Below are 22,417 nucleotides of genomic sequence, written 5' to 3'. Positions count from 1 at the left end.
TCTGTCTGCAAATGTATGTTTGCAGTGTGCATTAGAATCATAACCGAGTTGAATGCTTAAGCCCTAACAATAACTACTCAATGTTTAAGATTGAACCTCAGCCCTAAGACCAATCGCTTACTTTACAGACCTATGAATGAAAGCTTTCCCTATGGTGTTCATTTAGACCCAAAACTCCATTCCCTCAGCTAGTTCCCCTGTGTATCCTAGACTGTCTTGGGTCGAAGGCTGGGCAACACCTCAGACAGGTTTCCAGTATGTTTCCAGTCTTTCCTTAAGCAGTGGGTTAAAGAGAAAATATTAAGTAAAAAAAAACAACAGCTTAAATGTCCAGTCAGCAATATCTAGCGGCAAGGTTGCGAATTGCAACCAACGGCTCAACCCACCCTTTCGAAAACACTACGACGGCTGACAGAACATGGCGAATTTCATGCATGGGGACCCGCAGTGTATCTAGATCGAAATAGCTCATTCTAAGGTAAAAACGCTTCATTCCAAAGCTCTTTATACGTGCTATGTACAGTATATTATATTGCATTTCTATCAATGGATCATCCCAAAAATTGCACACTGGACCTTTACATTTGTTCCATTTAAAGTAAAAAATATGTCTGTGGAAGAGGTAAACAGGGCTTTAACTACACAACAGCGAGCTTTCTATGCCCCATGAGAACTCTCAGCTGAAGGGTCATGACTGAAGGGCCCTTGAGCAAGGCACCTTACCCCTGATTGCTCTGCAGTAATGTGTCACTGTAAAAAACTACTTGTAAGTCGCTTTGGATAAAAGCGTCTGCCAAATGAATAAATGTAAATGTATGAATGAAGCAAACGCATGTGTATGTGTGCTGTCCGTCTTCTCTCTCTCGCTCTCCGAGCAACGGCTTGAGGTGAGATGCGTATAAAATGTGTCATATGCCAACAAGAGCCTTCCAGGACAAATGACTTGAGAAAAACCATCTGAAAATCGTCTTGTAGTGTGGTAACTGTGGTATAAGTAAATAATTGACTTCAGTCTGTTGAATTCTTAGAAAATAATGCGCACGCATGACATGTCAAGTCTCCTTGACATGAAACGTTTCGTTTCTGGCACACAGTCTATGGAAAAGAATAGGAATATCGGTGATACCATTGATGTGTCATTTGAAGCTTTTTATTTATGTTGGTGAGTGACACTGGCGTTTGTCTTCTTCTTTAGTCATCAAGGCTGCGATGTCCGATCTCTTCCATAGAACCTGAACTTTCAATATTCTGTTCAGACTTGAAGCGGGTCAGATGCGTGTTGTTTTCACAGTGGATCTGAGCGTATGACCTACGCATATGATCAACTCTATGCTATCGGGTCTCTGAACCAGAGGAAGCTCGCGTGACAAAAACATGAAATTATGACTTTAATGTTAATGGAAACACTGTCTGGATCATCTCCCATCTATTACATCATGTGTCATTCACCATGTAGGACATAATACATGTGCAAACTAGTGGCTGATTTGAGGCGCTGCTTCAGCAGCTGTAATAGGGAAGATTCTAAAGCGGATTTGATTGGATGAGAACTTTGATGAGAGGCCAGCCACACTGAGCCTAAAGACACCTAACAGCTGCTCACCGTCCATTGGGACACAGAGTGCTTGGCAGTGCTGTGTTTTCACACAATGTTTTTGGCTGGTCAGGATGCGTAGCAGAGAGTAATGCTATGTTTCTGTGCTGTATGTGGGCTTCTGTAGGTTTAAGGTTAATAGCTGTGGACAACTGGAGCTCTATTACGTTGTAGAGTTCCTCTCACAACGCTCACACTCTCGTGGGCTCATGGAAAGTACCTGTTGACCTGTGTACACTAGATCTCTGCCTCACTCAACAAAACAAACTCGGCTATAACAGTCCATTGAAATAAAAGCTCGCCTCTGCTGTATCATTGTCTCACTGATTCATCACAAGCAACCAAGCATTAACAATTGTCATGATGTGTGTTGAGGTTAAATGGCTTATGTCCAAAAGCATACGGTATATGCATTCTAGATACAGTATAAACAGTCATGGAAAAAACTTAAGAGACAAAATTTAGGTTTTAAAATGTAGTATTTATAGGTAGCCTATTCAAATATTGTTTCTATTTGCATTTATTTGCAGAAAAGGAAAACTGGAGAAACTGCTCAATCAGATAAAAAATGTTCAAGCTTGCGCGGCACACATTTGAAAACAACTGCTTCATGTGCATTTGAATTGCTCTTGAGGTACTTTAGTTTAATGCGGCGCTAAGTCTATGCAGTGCGCCAAGAAGTCGAATGCTCACAGTATATACAGTCATCTAAAGGATTATTAGGAACACCTGTTAAATTTCTCATTAATGCAATTATCTAATCAACATGGCAGTTGCTTCAATGCATTAAGGGTGTGGTCTTGGTCAAGACCATCTCCTGAACTCCAAACTGAATGTCAGAATGGGAAAGAAAGGTGATTTAAGCAATTTTGAGCGTGGCGTGGTTCTTGATGCCAGACGGGTATTTCACAATCTGCTCAGTTACTGGGATCACGCACAACCATTTCTAGGGTTTACAAAGAATGGTGTGAAAAGGTAAAAACATCCACTATGCGGCAGTCCTGTGTGCGAAAATGCCTTGTTGATGCTAGAGGTCAGAGGAGAATGGGCCGACTGATTCAAGCTGATAGAAGAGCAACTTTGACTGAAATATCCACTCGTTACAACCGAGGTATGCAGCAAAGCATTTGTGAAGCCACAACACGCACAACCTTTAAGCGGATGGGCTACAACAGCAGAAGACCCCAACGGGGAACCACTCATCTCCACTACTAATAGGAAAATGAGGCTACAATTAGCACAAGCTCACCAAAATTGGACAGTTGAAGACTGGAAAAATGTTGCCTGGTCTGATGAGTCTCGATTTCTGTTGAGACATTCAGATGGCAGAGTCAGAATTTGGCGTAAACAGAATGAGAACATGAATCCATCATGCCTTGTTACCACTGTGCAGGCTGGTGGTGGTGGTGTTATGGTGTTGGGGATGTTTTCTTGGCACACTTTAGGCCCCTTAGTGCCAATTGGGCATTGTTTAAATGCCACGGCCTACCAGAGCATTGTTTCTGACCATGTCAATCCCTTTATGACCACCATGTACCCATCCTCTGATGGCTACTTCCAGCAGGATAATGCACCATGTCACAAAGCTCGAATCATTTCAAATTGGTTAATGAGTTCACTGTACTAAAATGGCCCCCCACAGTCACCAGATCTCAACCCAAAAGAGCATCTTTGGGATGTGGTGGAACAGGAGCTTCGTGACCTGGATGTGCATCCCACAAATCTCCATCAACTCCAACATTTCTAAAGAATGCTTTCAGCACCTTGTTGAATCAATGCCACGTAGAATTAAGGCAGTTCTGAAGGCGAAAGGGGGTCAAACACAGTATTAGTATGGTGTTCCTTATAATCCTTTAGGTGAGTGTATATCCATGCATTGTGCAAATTTTTAGTAATTTGCACGTAAAACGGACCTTCCCAAAAACGTTCCTCCGGATTCACAATTACTTCATAAACGTCAGATTTGATGGTAAAATGTGTGTATGTTGATTTCCAATCACTTGTAAACAGGGCGCGCGTGCATCATTTGCATAAGCACTACAGCTACGCAAATTACGTATCTAGGAATGCTGGAATCCTCTGGACTTCATACATTATATCGCATAAATGCATAATAGGTTACATGCTTACCAATAATTTAATAAATTAAACTTTGTCCACCAAAAGCGTCTTTAGACAGCAGAGATAATACCTCGTGTTCTTCTGAAAACAACCAGCTGGTGGCGCTTAAGAGCGCTTTGGAAGCACTGCGCGTTTTTTTCGGAGACGCGTTGGTTGCTGTGATTTGGAATATCCACGACAGTTACATGTTACTAGCGTCTTATTTTAAAGAATATTTCTGACTATAAAAATGCAGTAACCAGTGATATTAACTTCTCCATTTTTGTGTCAGATGGCTCAATTTAGTGTGTAAAAAAGGACGAGCTCTGTGTTTTAGAGTTAAAGAGTAAAAAATGAAAAAAGGCAGGGAAAAAGAACTCGTGAAATATCATTATGATACATGATGCTTCAGAAAGCTGTGTCATCCATTTGTCTAGAATACGGAACGTCTTAATATTTTATTCACCATTTACACATGGTACGGCGAAGGTTTTTATTTTGTACCAACTAACATTTTGAAAATACAAACATTTTCATGAATCAGAAAAATTACATCAAAACGTCTTTAGAAAAAATCGTTCTGTTTGTGTTACATGAATTGTGCGCATGTCAAAAGATAAAATCCTATTTAAGTCTTGTAGCATATAAACACATATATGTAAACATTACGTTCAGATGCCTCAATCGAACGGATATCTTTCTGATTTAAACAAAATGTGTCCATGTAAACCTTGCTAGTGTTTTTTACTGTTCTTGTTGAATTTGTGCTCCTACTTTCGAAACGTGTCAGTAGTTTAGCTGCTAAGTGAATGTTTGGCGTGGAGTGTTTCTCGGATATTGGGCTGTTTTATTTGTTTTGTGGGTACATAGTGCTATACAAATAAATGTTTTCCAGAAGCTTTTAGGTTCACCACATGGCTTTTAGGAAACTGCTGTCTTGAGTTATTATTTCTCAGAAGTCGTTTCCTTCTAACCATCTAATCTCTAATGAGTATAAAGTGCCATAGAAAATCCATTGTGTAGATCTACTGTAATTTGTGTACAACTCAAGTCAAGTAAACAGATCAGACTTCTGTCACTCTGTCCTTTTAAGACATTAAGGTATATATATGCAGGAAACATCTCATATGGAGCACCTATCATACACCATCTTATAAAGCCGCTCAATATAAGATCAATATACAAGTCATTAAAAAAAATAAGAGACCGTTCCAAATAATACGCAGTTTTTCTGCATTAACTATTTATATGTTTGTGTTTAGCTAAAAGTAGAATTCACATTCATGTTTTAGCAACACAATACTAATGTTCTCACATTAATTTTTTAATAAACATTGTCTCAGTCTTTCACATTTTTGTTGGGTGACTATCTATTTCTGAAATTTAACGGATACTGAACTGGAATTGTCTGAATGCATGAAAATACGTGGACTCTTAATTTGTTCTCTGACTATATTTTAAGTCAAGTCAGCTTTGTTTATATAGTGCTTTTTACAATTTTCATTGTTACAAAGCAGCTGTACAAGAAAACATATTGACTATAAGCAAAACATATAAGGTTATGCAAGTCAAAACACAGGTCAAATATCAGACAGACTATAAATTCCTATATGCAGTGTTCATTAAATAAAACTATAAAATCCTTGCAGCCCCCCCGGCCAGGCAAACAGTGCAAAACAGTATGCAAACGGTGGCGAGGATCCCAAAACTACATTGGACCTCAGAGGGAAACCAGGCCTAACCAGGGGATTCCAGTTCCCCTCTGGCAAAAGCTGCAGCCTCTGCACAAGCTTGACAGTACTTGCATAAAATTAGATTTAAGATTATCATTAAAAATCTAATAGCGGCTGAAATTTTGTCGCCACGTCCTTTATCCAGCTCTATCATCACAGCGTTTGTCAGATCTGGGCATGCACTGCGTCCTGCCCGCTCTGGTAACCTTGGAACAATGAGACAAAACTGGCTGAGAGTAGAGTACTGTTCTGCACTCTTTGATGCAACAAATGCATCAGTTGTTATTGAAAAAGTAGTGCAGCCTTAACCTTCTGAATATTTATATTATGATAGTGTAGTGTATGCAAGATTTTACCTCGCTCTAGCTGCCTGATATTTCTTGTAGGCATCTGCTTAAAAAATAAAAGCCCTGTGTTTATTGTTAAATGGCTGAATTGAGCAGAGATGGGACTTTAATGAACAGGTGGACCTTGCTAATGCGTTTAGTGTATACATTTATCACTCTAATGTAATACCTTATAGAAACACAGGACATGACAGAAAATCAACACCCAAACATCTGCACATGGCTGTTTACTATCGTATCTCTCATTTGAATCAGTAAATCAAAGCTGCTGAATGCCGATGGAATAAATATAACTGAGTAATCATTCGATTTTTTGACACAGAGGAACAAAATACCAGCTGATTAACAAGTAAATAAATAAACAGGCATGGAATAATCATTTGAGTCCAAATTCATTTACATTTAGTCATTTAGCAGACGCTTTTTATTATGTTACAGTGTTTCTACACCGGACGTGGCGCGACAAAAGACAATAGAACGCATAAACCCATTATACTTTTACATTTTGTCAGCGGTCCATGCTGTGCAATAGTGAGAATAAAGCAGTGATGCCCTGTAAACCCGTCACATCAACCTCAACCTCAACCGGCAGCATGACAGTGAGATTTACACACAGCTAAGCACAAATCATATTTTTGTCAGGAAATGTACAGATTTTTTAGCTTTGTTCATCTGGCCAGGCACAGCGTTGTATGAAACATTGTGTATAATATCACAGTGACATTATGCAATCGCAACTGACATCCACTGCGCTGGAGTGTTCAGAGCGGTAATCTGACAGTGTGTGTTTGTGTGTGTGTATTACTGATCTTCAGCAAAGCTTCAGTGTGTATTAAGTCTGATCCTCTATGCCGGCAGCCATCATCTGGATATGTTAAGTGTGCTAGCTTTTTTTGTGGCTGAGCTTAGGGAAGAGGGCACGGGGGGGTGACATAATGATGCTGTGCCACCTGGTGGGTATTCACATGGGTACAGTGTGGAGCAATAGAAAGGCGTGGGCATCTTATGTAAGAGTAACAATCGTCTCCGTCTGAGAAATCACTGGCACTCTCAGCATTCGACCATTGTGTTGATCTGTAACTACTGTACAAGCGATTGATGCTTTATTGTGATTCGTGCTCGTATCAGTTACAAATGTTTCACAAGGCAGACGGATTAATAATGGCCTAAAACATAACATTATTACAATGTTTGCGGTCCCTTTACATCGGCATTTGAATTCAGAATAATGTTTGTGAAAATGTTTGGAAGTACGCAAAGTAAAGATAAAGTAAAGCCATGGTGTGTTTCCTTCATATCATGGTATCTCAAATAATCCCGATTAAATCAGATAATCAGGCCATCGTGTAATAGTCGTGACAGGCTTATGATCTGTTTAATTCCAAATGAAAGAAATGATGCATAACTAGGCTGATACAATTTCTAAGCCTCAAACCGTGGTCCTGGGACAATTTTTTAAAGTGATTTTTTGTAATTACAAAATGGAAATGGCTGTTGTAATGGGTGGAGACCCTCTAGCTTCGGCTTGGGACATGAAATAGGTCACGCAAATGGTTTACTCACAGTGCATTAAGAGGTTTAATGTCTCTGAGAGACAGGAAGAGCTCACTGCTGGGAATACAGCCGCCTGTCCTACACACCCACATCCCGGTGAGACAGGACAGAATGACTCCATTACACAGTGAATAACCATAAAGATTAGTTGTGAAATAAAAAGAACACCAGAGGATTTATTCTGTTTTATCTTTATTTTTTAATGCGTAGTTGTCATGATGAAAATGTTCAGTTGGGATATACTATAACCCACACACATTTCCATTTTACCCTCTGTAAAAGTTTTATGTTTGTGGTTCCAACTCTGTGTTGTGCAATATTTATGACCTAGTTCAGTCATGAAATACTAGAGGCCCTGGCTGATACAGTAGTTCCTAGTCTTGAAGGCCACTGGCCAATCAGCTTGCATATCAGCATGACTCAAACTGACTGGCTTTTCAGGCCATTTGCAATGACAATGCATGCTTATCTACCTCTACATTTCAATAGTCTGCTGTAAGCAGTATGGCACCGCGCACTTCAAATCACCCGCCTCCACCCCCAGTTCCACCGGTCCACATATGTTTACGGGGGATTTTGTAAGTAACATTCCTGCTGCGCCGTCATCACTCGCATGCTCCTGAGAGTTTCTTATATCTTTTTGCATCTCTGTGCTTGTTACGTATTAAAACCAAATGCACAAAGTGAGCAGAAAATTTATGAAATCGGCACACCAAAACTCTGAAAATACAAAACGTAATAATGGACTCTCCCTCAGGTGATCGGTTTCTCACGGCATTTAAGAATGCAGACCCCTTTTCATATGTGCAAGACATAGAATTCAAATGATGGTTTGTAATTGTAGCCTGTAACTGTTTTGGCAGTAAAAAGCATCAAATTGGCCATGTTGCAACGTCTTGTTAATTAAAACTGTTATGTAAAAGCACTGGCACGTTTTCCCGGAACATTTAGTACAACGTTCAGTACAATAGCCCCCCTTGTGATAACTGTAATATGTGTGATATTCCTACTTTATATCAATCTCTGACCTCAGTTTTTACAGCAGTCCATTTTCTGTGACTGATATTGTGACATATAAAGACATATGGCAGTGCTATTTGTAGCATCATCCTCAGAGAAAACCATTTATCAGATTTAAACAGCTGTCTCTCTCTGCACAGTGTACTTCTTTGGGCGCTGTTGTATTACTTTATGTTATCTGTAAAATTAAAGCATTCTTTGTTGGACCCTTGATATCAAATGGCACTTTAGGAATTCAACCAGTCCGATGCATCGCCACTTGACGGAAGGACATCACTCTGCCCGTATGGATTATCCCAGCCTGTCTACTTCCTGTCACAGTCAGTCCCATGCTACCACTGATATTAGCTTTCTGAATTCCTCCAGACGCTCTGAACAATCCTAACACACCTGTGCTGATGGAGAAACCAGGTGTCGTATGCTGTCAGCGCAGCAAAGCATGTCATCAGTCAAGTGGGCTCACGTGTTCTTTTTAACCGAAACACCATCCCTTTCGTATATCGTTTCTAAATAATGACATTTGCTGAAACGACACAGTCGGCAGTCAGCTGAGACACAATTGACATATCAGGTTGTAATGGTGCTTAAAAACATATTTTTTATATTACCTTGGTATTCTGTTTTCTGGACATGGCCCATAATGTCCTGGTGTGTTAAAATACAGCATATGTATAGAACATCTTGAGCAAACCTTTTGAAACCACCATAGTCTTTTTTATACGGAAGACTTTTCTCCTGCCCAAACATTCACTTCCAAAGAAGTCTTAATGCATGAGAGCAAATTGCCTTTCTGCAAAAGTCACATGTTCAGTTCAAGGTGAGTTTACTGTAGGCCTACTGTATGTGTGTTCAGGGTAATCTGAATTCCCAATCCCGTTCTTTGCAAAACCCAGGAGCCAGTAATTTCACCAACTGCGCTCTGACTCATTGGCTCTCATTCGTAACTACGTCCCAGAAACAGCACTGCCGTTTACCATCAAATTATCCTCGGAGTTTCTTCTTGTCTTCTGTTGTGTCAGCACCTGGTCATTACAGACCCAGGAGGAGCTGTTCACGCCACAGTCTATCTTTAGCCCTTCAAACAGCGCTTCATGCTCATCTGTCTGATCCAGGCGCTTCTGCCGGTGCTCATAAATCAGGTCTTGATGAATTAAAAATCAAAATGGACTCACCCTCATATCCAAACTTGTGTTTTACTAAATCTTCAAGCCATTCTTCAAAGGCATGCCATGGAAAAGGGACAAAAGGTCAATAGTGTTGTTGGTTACACTTTATATTAAGGTACACAAATTCCCCATTAACCACTTGCTTATTAACATTCATATTGGTTGTATATTAGTATGCATAAAGCACATATTCATGCCTTATTCTGCATCCCTAAGTCCTTCCCATTACCTAAACCTAAAAACTACCTAATAAACTTAGGGGTTTATTGAGGCAAAACTCTTAATTAATAGTTAGTAAATAGTGAGAATTGGACCCTATTCTAAAGTGTGACCGTATTGTTTAATGTATAAATCTCAATAAACAACACTTAATATAGCTGGACACTGGACAGTAAGTTTGTATTTGTGAACAGTTAGTTAATGCATTAACTAATATGAACTAACATTTATTGTTTTTCAGCATTATCTTTGTTTAATGTAAGTTAGTGTCAATGCACTTATTCACTACACAGGCTCATTGGAAATACACACCTCTGCATACCCTGAAATACGTAACTCTGGGTACAAATCAAAGCATTGTGGGGCTGGAGTGTACACTAGAGAGAACTAGACTGTACACTAGAGAGGCTGGAGCCGCTCAAGATTTTTTAATCAGATAATACTGACGTATATTCTGAAGTATAACCACACACCTCTAGTGGACATTCCACCTGAAAGATTCTGTGATTTCCATTGAGCTTGGGTTGGGCTATTTATGTAAGTTTATGGTCTATTAATGTTAACAGGTACAACGTTTGATATGAAAAATGTATTAGTAAATGCTCAAATTAATATGTGCTAGGATGAACAAATGCTGTAGAAGTAGTGTGTATTTATTTACGAGAGCTAATGCATTACCTAGCTTTTAACAAATGCAGTCTCATTGTAGTTACTATACAGCTTGTACAGTATATTTATACATTAACCAGATGCTTTCATTCAAAGCAACTTAAATTTCATTCACTTGGTTCAGTTGAGCTACTGGAACCTAGCTATATAGTATATACAGTTTAGTTGTGAAACATTGGACGTGTTGACACATCACATTCTGAAATGAAATGTGAACTTATGCAGGGAGCCTTATTGCACATGTCTGGGAAAGATTTGATTTGGCTTTATTTTCTTGGCTACCTTTATTGATGTTTTATGATGGACGCTGGTGTGGAGTAACCTCCTACGAGAGCTAGACAGAGACACAGATTGTAAGGATCTGCACGGTTACCTTGGTGACAGCAGGGTATCTCTGGCTGGCCTAGAGAAAGTCAGTGGCAGATTCACCCACGCACACAGAGGAAAGTCAAGCAAGCAGAGGGTCTATTTCCAAATAACTATACAGTGAACAAGTGCATTGTTGCAGGCCAGGGTGCATTTTTTGTGTTTGGCGGTTTGCCGGCATTATAGCTATGATAAAGTTAAGGATTATTGAGTGACTCTCAAAAATGTTGAAGGCCTGGTGAGCTGTCTTCCGCCTACATCATAGACGTCAAAGGCTGACATGCAGACTGTGCCAAACCGTAGTAAGCAAAATTATGCTGACTTCTAAGACACCTTAGAAAGACCAAAATCAAAGGCATTTCGTATAGCTTGCATGTATAAGGACATTTCACAATTGCATTTTCATTAGAAAGATCAATCTGTTTACTCAGATTTGCCAAGTGTGCATATAATTTCAATTCATATAATTTCAATATGAAATCAAACATATCTCATCAAGTTTAGCCAAATCAAGGGGCCTGTTGAATAAACATGGCTGCTAAGTTAAGACCGTGTCTTGACAACTATTTGCACAGATTAGCAGTTAGTCAGGAATAATCATTTCATATTTCAACTCTCCCAATCTACCTTTCTATGTAACTGACTTGAAGAAGTTTTGACCAGTCTTGAAGAAAAGAATGAGATGACTAACTTGTAAGACTAGTCTAAGCAGTTTATGCAACCGTCCCCAGATTACTTCACTTTAGCAGTCTATATCATTTGACACCTCCATAATGTATTTTAACACCAATTTCACGTGTCTCTGTTTTTATTTCTCTTAAGCACTTTAAGAAGAAATATCTGAGAACTCTCCCGAGCTTTGAAAGACCAGCATATGAACACTTCCCTCTGGGTTGCTTTGGGTTAAAAAACTGCCCAAGATAGTTTAATGAATAAATATAGAGATTTTAACAAATTGGTTTATGGTGTATGTTTTTGGAGCATAGAGGATGGAGTTTTATTTTTGAGTCACACACCCCAGTAACCATATATAGTATGTCACCAAGATATCTATCGAAGAGCTTATCAGGACATTGTGTTCTTATTTGAGGACAAACATTTCTTAATAAAGGAGAGGCTCTACATCATACAATACATCTAATATATGAACCGCTTCGAAAACATCTGAGTTTTAATAAAAACATTTTAAAGACCAAAAGCTTCTTCCAAATGAAAACACACTCATTGAAGAGTCTGGACAATGGATAGGTTTGCTCTCAGTGTGTGTACAGTGCTGCTTATGTTATGTACAGTAGCGATGACTGATTGTGAAAACGCAATAATTGTCTCACACGAAACACGGAACACATTTGGCCTTGAAAAAACCCCAAAGATAATTGGAGAAGCGGAGGAATCTCATGTTTTCAATGTTTAGTCAGTATTATCTGTATCATTCGTCACACTACTTGCACTTCTAAACAGTCCATTTAGCCAATGTCTCATGCTAAATAATCAGCCGGTTCAGAACAAAGGGGATGTGAAGCTCAGTGGTAATGAGTTATATGTGCACTGGTAACCTGTCAGTCTGCTGCCATGATGGTGTAGAGTGACCGTGAAACGTGTAAACAACAAAGCGTGTCAGTTTCTCTCTGCCAGACTATAACAGGATCTTTATTCAAGCCCATAAAAGTTTGAGGAGAACTTGACACACAGAAATGGAGTTGGACTCGTGTTGTTAGACAGCCTGTGAGATGTGTGTGTGTGTGTGGAGAAAGCAGTAACTCTAGACTGTGTGTTGTGTCAGCTCATTCTGTTCTTTATCTGCCTGTACAGCCATCAACATACAAATAATGACTGAAGAATGCTGGTGCCTTCTTTCTACCTGCTATACTGTATATATATATATACTCTATAGTTATGGTATAATTGTTATGCTTTTATATTGTAGGGTTTTGATTGGGTTACATCATTATTGATTCTCCATGCATCATTGTTGTGACTTTTTTCCGTGGTTACTTTTCAACTGTTAATTTATTTATGTGTTTTCTATTCAACTTTGTTTGATTCTGTCTGAGTTGATTATTGGCCATAACACTTTATTTTCTGCCATGCTTATGGACAAAGTGAATGGGAAAAATACTGCACAAAGGAACAGATTCTCTTGTGATACAAAACTTGCATAAGCAGTTAGGTGTAGTCAGTTTATCTGCAGGTTCTCACCAAGTTAGCTGGAGGACACAAGATATTTGTATCGGTTAACGAATTAGTATTACACACTTGATAGGCAGCATCTTTAACCGTATTGTACACCTGGACACAACATTAAAAGGATGGTTCGCCCCAAATCAAAAAATTCTATCATCATTTATTCACCCCCATGTCGTTCAAAACCTGTGACTGTTTCTTCTGAGGACCACAGAAACAGATTGCAAATCCACCAGTGATGTATTTACAGTAATAAACTTTGCAAAAACTTTACAAGTCATATAGAAGAGCATTATAATAACAAAGGTGATGTGCTGTTTATAAACTCCTGACTATTACTACCAATATCGCAGGAGGAGACCCTTACCTTCCAAATCATTCAGCTTGTGGCCCTTCATAAATTAGCATGGCAAATCTTTTGTGTTGCCTGAAGTCTTTTTCACATAGACTACTTAAAACTGCTTGCAATCTCCCCAGTTGGCATTATGACATTATTAAAAGGCAGCATGGATAACAGTTGTCGATTATTCTACCAATTATTCCACCGATTAATCGAGTATTTGGATTATACGTAAGTACTTTTTCTTCATTAAGGGGATGATACATATGGCGCAAATAAAAAATGTCTTAGTCTTTGGTGTGTTATAAGTTGGACATTAGACCTGCCTGAAACGCCTTGTGTAACCACATCCCGGCGAATGTACGTCACTTCGTAACATGATTTGACTAAGACCGCCTGAATGTAAAGGTAAGTAAGGTGGGCGTACTTGTGAATCTGATTGTATCGTCGCCGCCGCACACATGTTGCGGAGACGCTGTGTGTGTTTTCGTTGCTAAAAAAAAGCCTCACTGTTCCAAAAAGATACAATCCGATTGTTCAAGTTTGTGCAGCGCATTTCACCGAAGATTGCTTCGCGAACCTGGGAGAGATCAAGACCGGCTATGCAAGAAAGCTTTGGTTTAAAAGTGGGGCCATTCCGACCATTAAAACTTCGCAAGGACAGTCTGGCGCTTCAGATTCGCAGCCTGTAAATGTATTGTAGACTTTGTTACGGACTAACACGAGTTGAGTTTATCATGTGTTTGTACCACATGGTGTTTCTTTGTGTTATCTGCAAAAGCAGACATGCGTGCAACGTGAAGAAAGACAACATACGTCCTTATAATCAGTAATTCTGTTCCAACTAGAGGCCATAAATGTGGTGTTTATAATGGGGTTTATTGTCTTTGTTGAGTCATGACGAGAGAGCTTAAGTGGGCAAAGGGGAGACACAAACATGCACGGTATGTGGAAAATACAGCGTTTTTTAACCTTAAATCGTGTATACACATTGCGTTACATCTAAAACAAACGATAATATTCGTTTTAGCCGTGTCATTTGACCCATTTAATGAGCAATACTAAATATACAAGAAAAAATAAGACAGGTCTCTAAAATGAACAACTAATATGTTTCCTTTCTAGAATTTTTTTTATTTATTGCCGAAATTGCATACATAATATCTGTGAAAACTAAAGCCATTTAGAACATTCCATTGCCATATTGCATTTAAAATGCAATATAATACAATATATATTAGGTTAAAACATATATGCCGCACTGTTAGGCGTGCATGTGTTTCAACAGTCACAAAGGCCGCTTTCAGCCTATGGAAATAAAACGTACTGTAAACGTTATGGCACAAACGCTAGTCAGACAGGATAAACTGCCAAATGAAATTCTAAAAGTTCGGTTTAAAGATAATGAACGTACCAAGCACAATGTCCTCTCACCATTCTAACGCACACACAAACAGTGTTTATCATGGTCTCGCAGTTGACAGAGCAGAAATGAAAACCTCTGCCCTCTGTATATTTATTTGTCATTTATTCTGCAGCGTCTTCTGTTTTTAAATAACATGTCCAGCGTTTAGCAGGCTGTGTGTCAGTAATAATGTAATAATGGTTGTTATATGTTGTTATAAGATGCTTGAAATAGTCACTGCGTATACTTATGATGGAATGATATTGGCATGGTTTAGCAGCTGCTGTTCTGGATTCTTATCTAAGAACTGATTGGGAATAGATTTGTGCGCCCATTGCCAGGTGCACCCGTGTACGTTCACTTCAGCCTTTTGAGAAACATTGATATCTTGGCCTACGTGGATTGACCCTTGTTGGCACAGCTGGCTTTGCTTGGCTACAACACTTAAATTTGAATAGAAAAAATGAAGATAAAAGCAGGAAGATCTGTTTTCACAAGTGGGATGTGTAACATTGCTCTGAAACCGATGGGGATTTCCCCTGAAAATAAGCAGACGGGGTGAAGTTGGACTGAATCTGAATGTTATTGATGTTCTTGAAACCATTCAAAGTGGAAATATCCCTCTGATTTTCCCGACAGAGTTATTTACACGTTTAGATCAACAGATCTGTAAGCATCACTTGGCATCTTATTTGAAGGGATAGGTCACTCAAAAATAAACAAAGTTGTAAACAAAGTCATAGGGTATATTTCAATATACCTCATTATTTCTGTGTTAGGCTAAATTTGGTGCTTTTTCGAAATGGACATTGGTGTTCTTCCTTTTACTACTATGCACTTACTGCGTAACAGTGTTTCTTACTGCATTGTGTTATTACTACCAGGTAGGTACCAACCTTGAACCTTGAAGCATACACCTATATGGCAAGTACATGTAGTTCCAGTATTCTTTTTTGGGGGGGGCGGTAAAGTACACTGTTAGCACATGTACTGTCAAATAAAAACATTTTAAAAAACGAGACGTATTGTGGGACTTATTCACAGGCCAACGACTAAATCTCACCATGTTTAATGCTCATCAGAGGACAATATTTAGAGGGGTGTACAGCAGAGGATCTACCTAGTTACTACTTGGTTTCCACTGACCACCACATACTGTAACTTGTTTAATGAAGAAGCTCTTTAAAGGAGCAGTATGTAATAGCTTGGTATTGCAGTTCAAATAAAGAATTTTGGCGAGGGTTTTTACCAGGCACCTCCTCCTCAGACTCGGAGCTCACAGGAGTTGCCTGGATTTACAGGAATGTAATGGAATGCATCGAAGTTTATCTGCTAATTTATGCATTTGCAGTGGTTTCGTTTTTTTGCATATCGCTAAGTCAACCAGCAGCTTGTTTCAGAGGTTGTGGCCTCCGGAGCATTTATGGGCCATGAATATTGCTGTCTCATTTAAATAATCATAATAAAATTATATATTACTCATCGTAAGTTGTAAAATATAGTAATTCTTTCTAAGTTTGCAAAGTAATTGTACCGGAAAGGATGAAATATGCTATCTCTGACCCAGATTGGTTGTTTGCTGAAATATGCTGTGATAATCACCAACTGGCAACCGATATGTTGAAATACACTAGTGTGTAAATCGTCAGTGGGCGGGCACGGAACGGAACATTCTGGCATGGAACCACATTTCAGAGTGGAATAACTGGCTATAGCGTTGTATTTTGGACAAACAGTTATGTGAAAGTAGCATGTTTCCTAAATTTCTACAAACATATTAAGGTATTGCTTTGATTTAATTAATAGAGAACATTTATTACAGACAACACCTTTAAAGCTTCCCCTCCTCCTCATTGTTGTACGTCACCCACTGTAGAAAGTCTTAAATAGCAAATATTTTGTGATTTTTAAGGTCCTACTTTGGTTTATGGAGTGTCCAACTACAAGTTTACGTACAGATATGGTCTAAAAACACTTTTATTTTCTAATAATAGGCAGTTATTGCTACCTTACTTCTACTCGTTCAGCGATTCATCTGTCTAAGAGCTGGAGGACGTGGCGACTCTACAAAATTATTAATGATAATCTCAAATCTAATCATTTTTGTCGAGCTTGTGCAAAGGCTGTAGCTTTTACCAGTGGGTAACTGGAATCCCCTGGGCTGCGTTTCCAAAAGCATCGTAAGCCTAAATTGATCGTAAAAACGATCGTAGGAGTGATCTTAATATTAAGGTCCGTTTCCCAAAAGTATCGTAACTTAAGTAACACTTGAAAATGATCGTAGATCTACGAGTGCTCTGGAGTAATCGCAAGGCTGTAAGTGTATCGTAAGAGTTATGAGGTTAAATCTGTCCATGACTTGCTGACGTGCACGAAAACCAGCCATGTATTGGGCATTTCTTGGTTGGCCAGCATGTCGTCCTCCATCTTCGTCGTCCTCCTCCTCAACCACCTTTTCATCTTCATCTTCTTCACTCGATCTTTTAACCCCCCTGGTTGCTGTTAATTTGGTAGCAATGTCCTCCCAGATGTTTTGTTTCTCCTTATTTGTATGATGTCCTTTAAATCTGGTGAAAATAACATCTTTATTTCGCTCCACCACCTCTAAAGGACATTTACTTCATCTTTTTGAAAGGTATCTTTTCTTGTTTTGTTTTTTTCAGCCATTTTGTCAGTGCCTCAGCCTTAGCTGCTTAAGACGTCTTGATTGCTAATCCACATCAGATGACGATTATACGGTGAAAGGTTCAGAGGACACGATTACATATAAAGTTATATTTCGGCCTATCTTCAATCGACAGCGACTCTAAAGTAACACTTAGAGCGCGTTCTCGCGCAGTACATTTTGGGGAAAGGCTCGTGGAATTGCGGTGAGCGTTCGTAACTTCGCTCGTAGAATGCGCTCTTAAGAGCAAACACCTGGTTAGGCCTGGTTTCCCTCTGATGTTTCTTTCTCCTCAGATGAAGTTTTGGGTTCCTCGCCACCGTTTGCATACTGTTTTGCACTGTTTTCCTGGCCAGGGGGAGGCTGTTAGAATTTTATAGTTTTATTATGTCAACACTGCATATAGGAATTTATAGTCTGTCTGATATTTGGCCTGTGTTTTGACTTGCATAACCTTATATGTTTAGCTTATAGTCAATGTTTTAAAAAGCATTTTTGAAAATTGTCAAAAGCGCTATATAAATAAAGATATATAAATACTTGACTTAATCCCCTCCTTTCTGTCAGCCCACTCTGATCTGATTGGTCAGATGGTCTAGTCTGCTGTGATTGGTCTTCCGTGTGCTGTGTTGCGAATGGAACGTAGGCAGGCATTACACAGAGTGACGCAATTCTGACCCCAAACTGAAATTATAACGACAGACGATTATCGATAATTATATGTCTATAATTATCGACTCCTTTTTTCCTAAGCCAATAACTTGGCTTCACTTTCGGCTTTACAATTTGGCAGACTGCTTACATTCACACACAGCAAAATGACACACTGTATGATATTTTTCTACTAAATTACATGCAACTGTAGACATGCTGAGCATGAATCACCATCTCAAATCCATATTCACAACCCAAGGACGATTGCTTGTGATATTTGAGTGATACCATGTCTTTTTGCCAAACTGTAGGAGTTTAGAAGTGCAGAGAAGAGTTTAGTTTAGTTCATGGGTGTCCGACTGATGTACACATCAACATATAGGTCTAAAGACTATATTCCAGCATGGGTAAACCAGAGTCACACAACACAGACTACGTGATCTTATATTAATCTGTTCTGCAGAACTTTCCTAATGCTGTGTGTGAGTCAGAGGAGGATTGGTGGGCTGTGTGTTGGAGGATGCATGTTGATGGCTGCAATGAACTCATGGGGAAATGAGAGAAACACACAGCAGGCCACTGACTGTGCCGTCCCACATACCCTCACACCATATACCTTCTGTTCAATCACTCAATACTGTCTCTCCACAAACACACACTGTGTGCAGGACTGGGTGCTATGACCAATATCCCATATCTCAGTAATTCTCAGTAATCACATTAGTTGTAAACCTCAAAATATTAGTATTTCTCAAAAGCTGAAATTATTTATAAATAAATTGAATAACCATGAGGTAATTGTGTTCAACAAAGTCCCAGTAATATCTAGTTCTTCCTCATCTTGACTTGTCTTTGGATTCTTACAGCACTTTTGTTTTTTTGTCACTCTCATGAGTGGCTCACTGACAACTGTAAACAAACGTATCTACTGCATTTAAAAATTAATAGTATAATCTGTTCTGGCTGAAACTGAATACATTTTCATCATGGATCAGTTCAACATCTGTTCATGTGTATCTGGCTGTAGTCTGGCCCAGTGGTGTTGTAATTGTGCCTATTTTTATTGTATTTGCATTGAAATGGTTTACATTGTTGACACTAATAGCCAAAACACTGCAATCGCACAGTCCATACTACAGTATGTAGACAGCGTACAATTGCTTTTATGGCCTGTTCTGACGTGTTTCCCATTTAAAATAGATTTGTAGGAACAACATATTGAAGTGCTTGTCTTTTTTAAACTCACTGGTCATTGCAGGCGAGTTATTTAATGTGGTTTGACGTGCCTAAACAACGACCAGTCAGTATCCGTTTCAAACTCGCTCCAAATCCAGCAACATTCATCACCGAAATGCAGTGAGCAAACAAACAAAGAGTGAAGCAGCATTGATGGGCGTGCTCTTACGCTCGCTTGATGATACTTGGGCGTGCTTTTCTTGGAGAATGGTCCAATAAGGGACTAAGAACCCTGGTAACGAAATGGGAAACCATGTTCGGAAAAACTTTCTGAATCCTGTGCGGACCCTGGCGGAGTGAATTGAGCATAGAAATACTATGTCATACGTTCAACTCATTTTTTTGACAAGTTGACCATGTTAAGCTTGTAAGCATGTAAAGCACGTTTAATAGTGTAAAGAAGTCAGAATGGATGAAATAGTATGCTTCTGTACCTCCGCTTTAGGAATTTCTCCCACATTAAAGTCCTTTATAAGGAAACAGCTTAAGGAAATGGAAACTTACCCATACAAAGACCACAGAAAACCAAATGAAATAGAATTAGTTTGTCACTGAGTGTGTTTACATGATCAGTCTTTCTCCAATTATGCTTAATCAGCTGATGACAAGTAAGGTCATGTAAATGCAAAAACAAAAATTTCAGGTATCACAGTTTGGGTTTGACTGCAAGTATTTAACAGATGACTCATCTTTAACAGATGTCCAGTGTCCATGGACACATGTAATTGTTGTTTTGATGCTAACATTATGCCACTGAAGTTGTTCAGGGGTATACATACAGGTACATCAAGTAAACCTTATAATATCATGCTTTAAGAATTTGTTTTGAGGAAATAAATCAATGTTCTATTTATGATTCGGGATGCATCACACAGTATTAAATCATTATGAATAGCTGGACGTATTTCGTATAATGACGGTCATCATTGTTATTATAAGGTTTCAAAGTTAATAAATCAGATTCAAAAACCTGTGAATTGGTTTTGCCAATAGCAAAGAGCCCAATGTTTTTTATTGAGGCCCTGAGTGAATATAAATGATAATGGTCAGTATTTTATGTGAATATGAAATTATTTATGGTATGAATCTATTTCCCCTCTCTTTCACAGTTTGCTGTTTTGTGGTCCACAAAAGGTGCCATGAGTTTGTTACCTTCTCCTGTCCAGGAGCTGACAAGGGCCCCGACACAGATGTGAGTAAATCCCTATTTATTATTTTATTTTACACACATATAGTACTTTTTCACATTGTCATCACAGTGATTTAAGTTAAACATTGGTGTGAAGAGTTTGTCCCTTCAATGATCAGTTGGGCTCTTGTTTTGAAAAGCATCATGTTGAATAGGACTTCAGCTTGAGGCAGCATGGAGAAATGGTTTCTCTCCTGCTCCTGTTTGGATGTGTGTGTGATACTTATCTCTGGCTCTGGCACACTGTGGCTAGTTACAGCTGCCTTAGATTGTCACCCTGAAGTCAAATATGCCCTTTTGGCCCAGTGTGTCCACTGACTACTGCTCACACTGTCACAGAAAACCCTCTCAAGGTCAGATGTGTGGATGTTTTCTTTTAACCCCTCACTAGATTAGCCTCACATTAGTCTCTAAACAGCATTAATGAGACACTTCTGAAAGGCTTACATGCTTGTTGTGGTTGTTTTAATGGCTGTAAATTGCTGATAAGTCTGGAAGTTTGGGCATGAATGAGATGAGGCTAATATGTTCACTGCGAGTCAGCAAACTTTATAGCTGAATTGTTGCTTGACCTAAAGATCAACATTGCATTGTCCTTTTAAACTGTATGGATTTGTATATATTGTTTTGCCCTTATTTATTACGTTTGTTTGTTTAGTTAAAAATTCACCTTTTGTGTACCGAAAAAAAGTATAAGAATGTGCAAATAGTGAGAGAACTTCTCTTTTAAACAAGTCTGTATGTATTTGTATTTTTTCTCAATTTTTCTTGAAGGGATTAGTGTTTCTTTCGCTCTCTCCCCCTCTGTGTATTTATGAGTGTGTGTGTGTGTGTGTGTGTGAGTCAGAGGGTCAGGGCCGCTGATCTCATAAGCTTGTCTGCTCCTGGCGTGAGCATGTACTCAGACCGCAGGCTCTGTCACGACCCTTACACTGCATCCATCCAGCCCTGGAATCATCTGTTTTTATCTGATCATTGCTCATTTTCACATCTCCCTCCTCCACCGGCCTCTTGCCTCATCTTTCCCTGTAGCTCAAACCCTCAAGACACATAAACAAAACATCTCCACAGCATTTAAAGCTGCACCACTGCTGTCACCAAACAGAACCGAAAGTCTTAATGATGTTTCTTGGTCTCTAGATATGGCTTGTTTCCCTAATATTCCATGTTAGGTTAGTTTAATACTGGTAGAAATACATGACCATTGTAAGATTGAGACTCTTCACTAGCAGAGTCTGTGGGTTAGGGCAAAGTAGGACAACATTGCACAAACAGAAAGAGCAAGAAAACTCTACATGTCATAGTGCTCATGCTATGAAAGGTTTGAATCAAACTGAGCTTTCTAGCAGAGCGGACTAGTCAGATTTGCTGGTTTTAGTGCAATTTTGCCGTCTTGTCAGCCAGACAAAGACTATTTTCACAGTTCATATTGTCTAAAGCGGAGTAGCTATTTACTTTGATTGACACATTATTTTTGTCTTTTTGTTTCTCGTTAGATTGCATTTTACTGATATTTTTTGCTTTTACCTTTTTTTCGTTTTACCAAGAATGCAAATTAATGGCATGAATATATCAATACAGGTTCATGACATTAAATATTGCTATTTTATTAAATCCTTTATATAAACTATTATTTTCCTGCATAATTTGTATTAAATGATAACAATTAAAGGTTAAAATAAAATGTGTTATTAAATTAATTATTTAATATTAATTATTTGTATTAAATATTGCAATATTTTAACAAAACAATATATTTTTTCCTATACTTTTTGAACACAATGGACATCATGTCATTCTTTAAAAAGGGCTTATAATAGCTGCCAAGATGTGTGACTGATATTTGTGTTTCTGACGATTAGATGGCTTTGATGTTCACATGTGGACCAAACAGAAAATAAATGATCTGCAGAGTCTCCATTGATTCTCGATGTTCTCCTCCTTCAGAGTGTCTGAACATACTGTTATGTTCATTA

At 38.8% G+C, this 22,417-nt stretch overlaps 1 protein-coding gene across 2 annotated transcripts in view; it reads left to right on the top strand.

Moving 5' to 3' along the window:
• The window catches only part of prkcab (protein kinase C, alpha, b), a 104,775-nt gene that overhangs the window by 25,080 nt on the left and 57,278 nt on the right, over positions 1-22,417 (top strand). For both annotated transcript variants that reach the window (XM_079457106.1, XM_079457105.1), the window contains exon 3: positions 20,362-20,444. In XM_079457106.1, coding sequence (XP_079313232.1) covers positions 20,362-20,444 — 83 coding nt within the window. The remainder of the gene's footprint in view (positions 1-20,361; positions 20,445-22,417) is intronic.

This window comes from Barbatula barbatula (genome assembly GCF_947034865.1).
Source record: "Barbatula barbatula genome assembly, chromosome: 5".
Lineage (NCBI taxonomy): Eukaryota > Metazoa > Chordata > Actinopteri > Cypriniformes > Nemacheilidae > Barbatula > Barbatula barbatula.
This window is presented reverse-complemented; position numbering and strand designations above follow the sequence as displayed.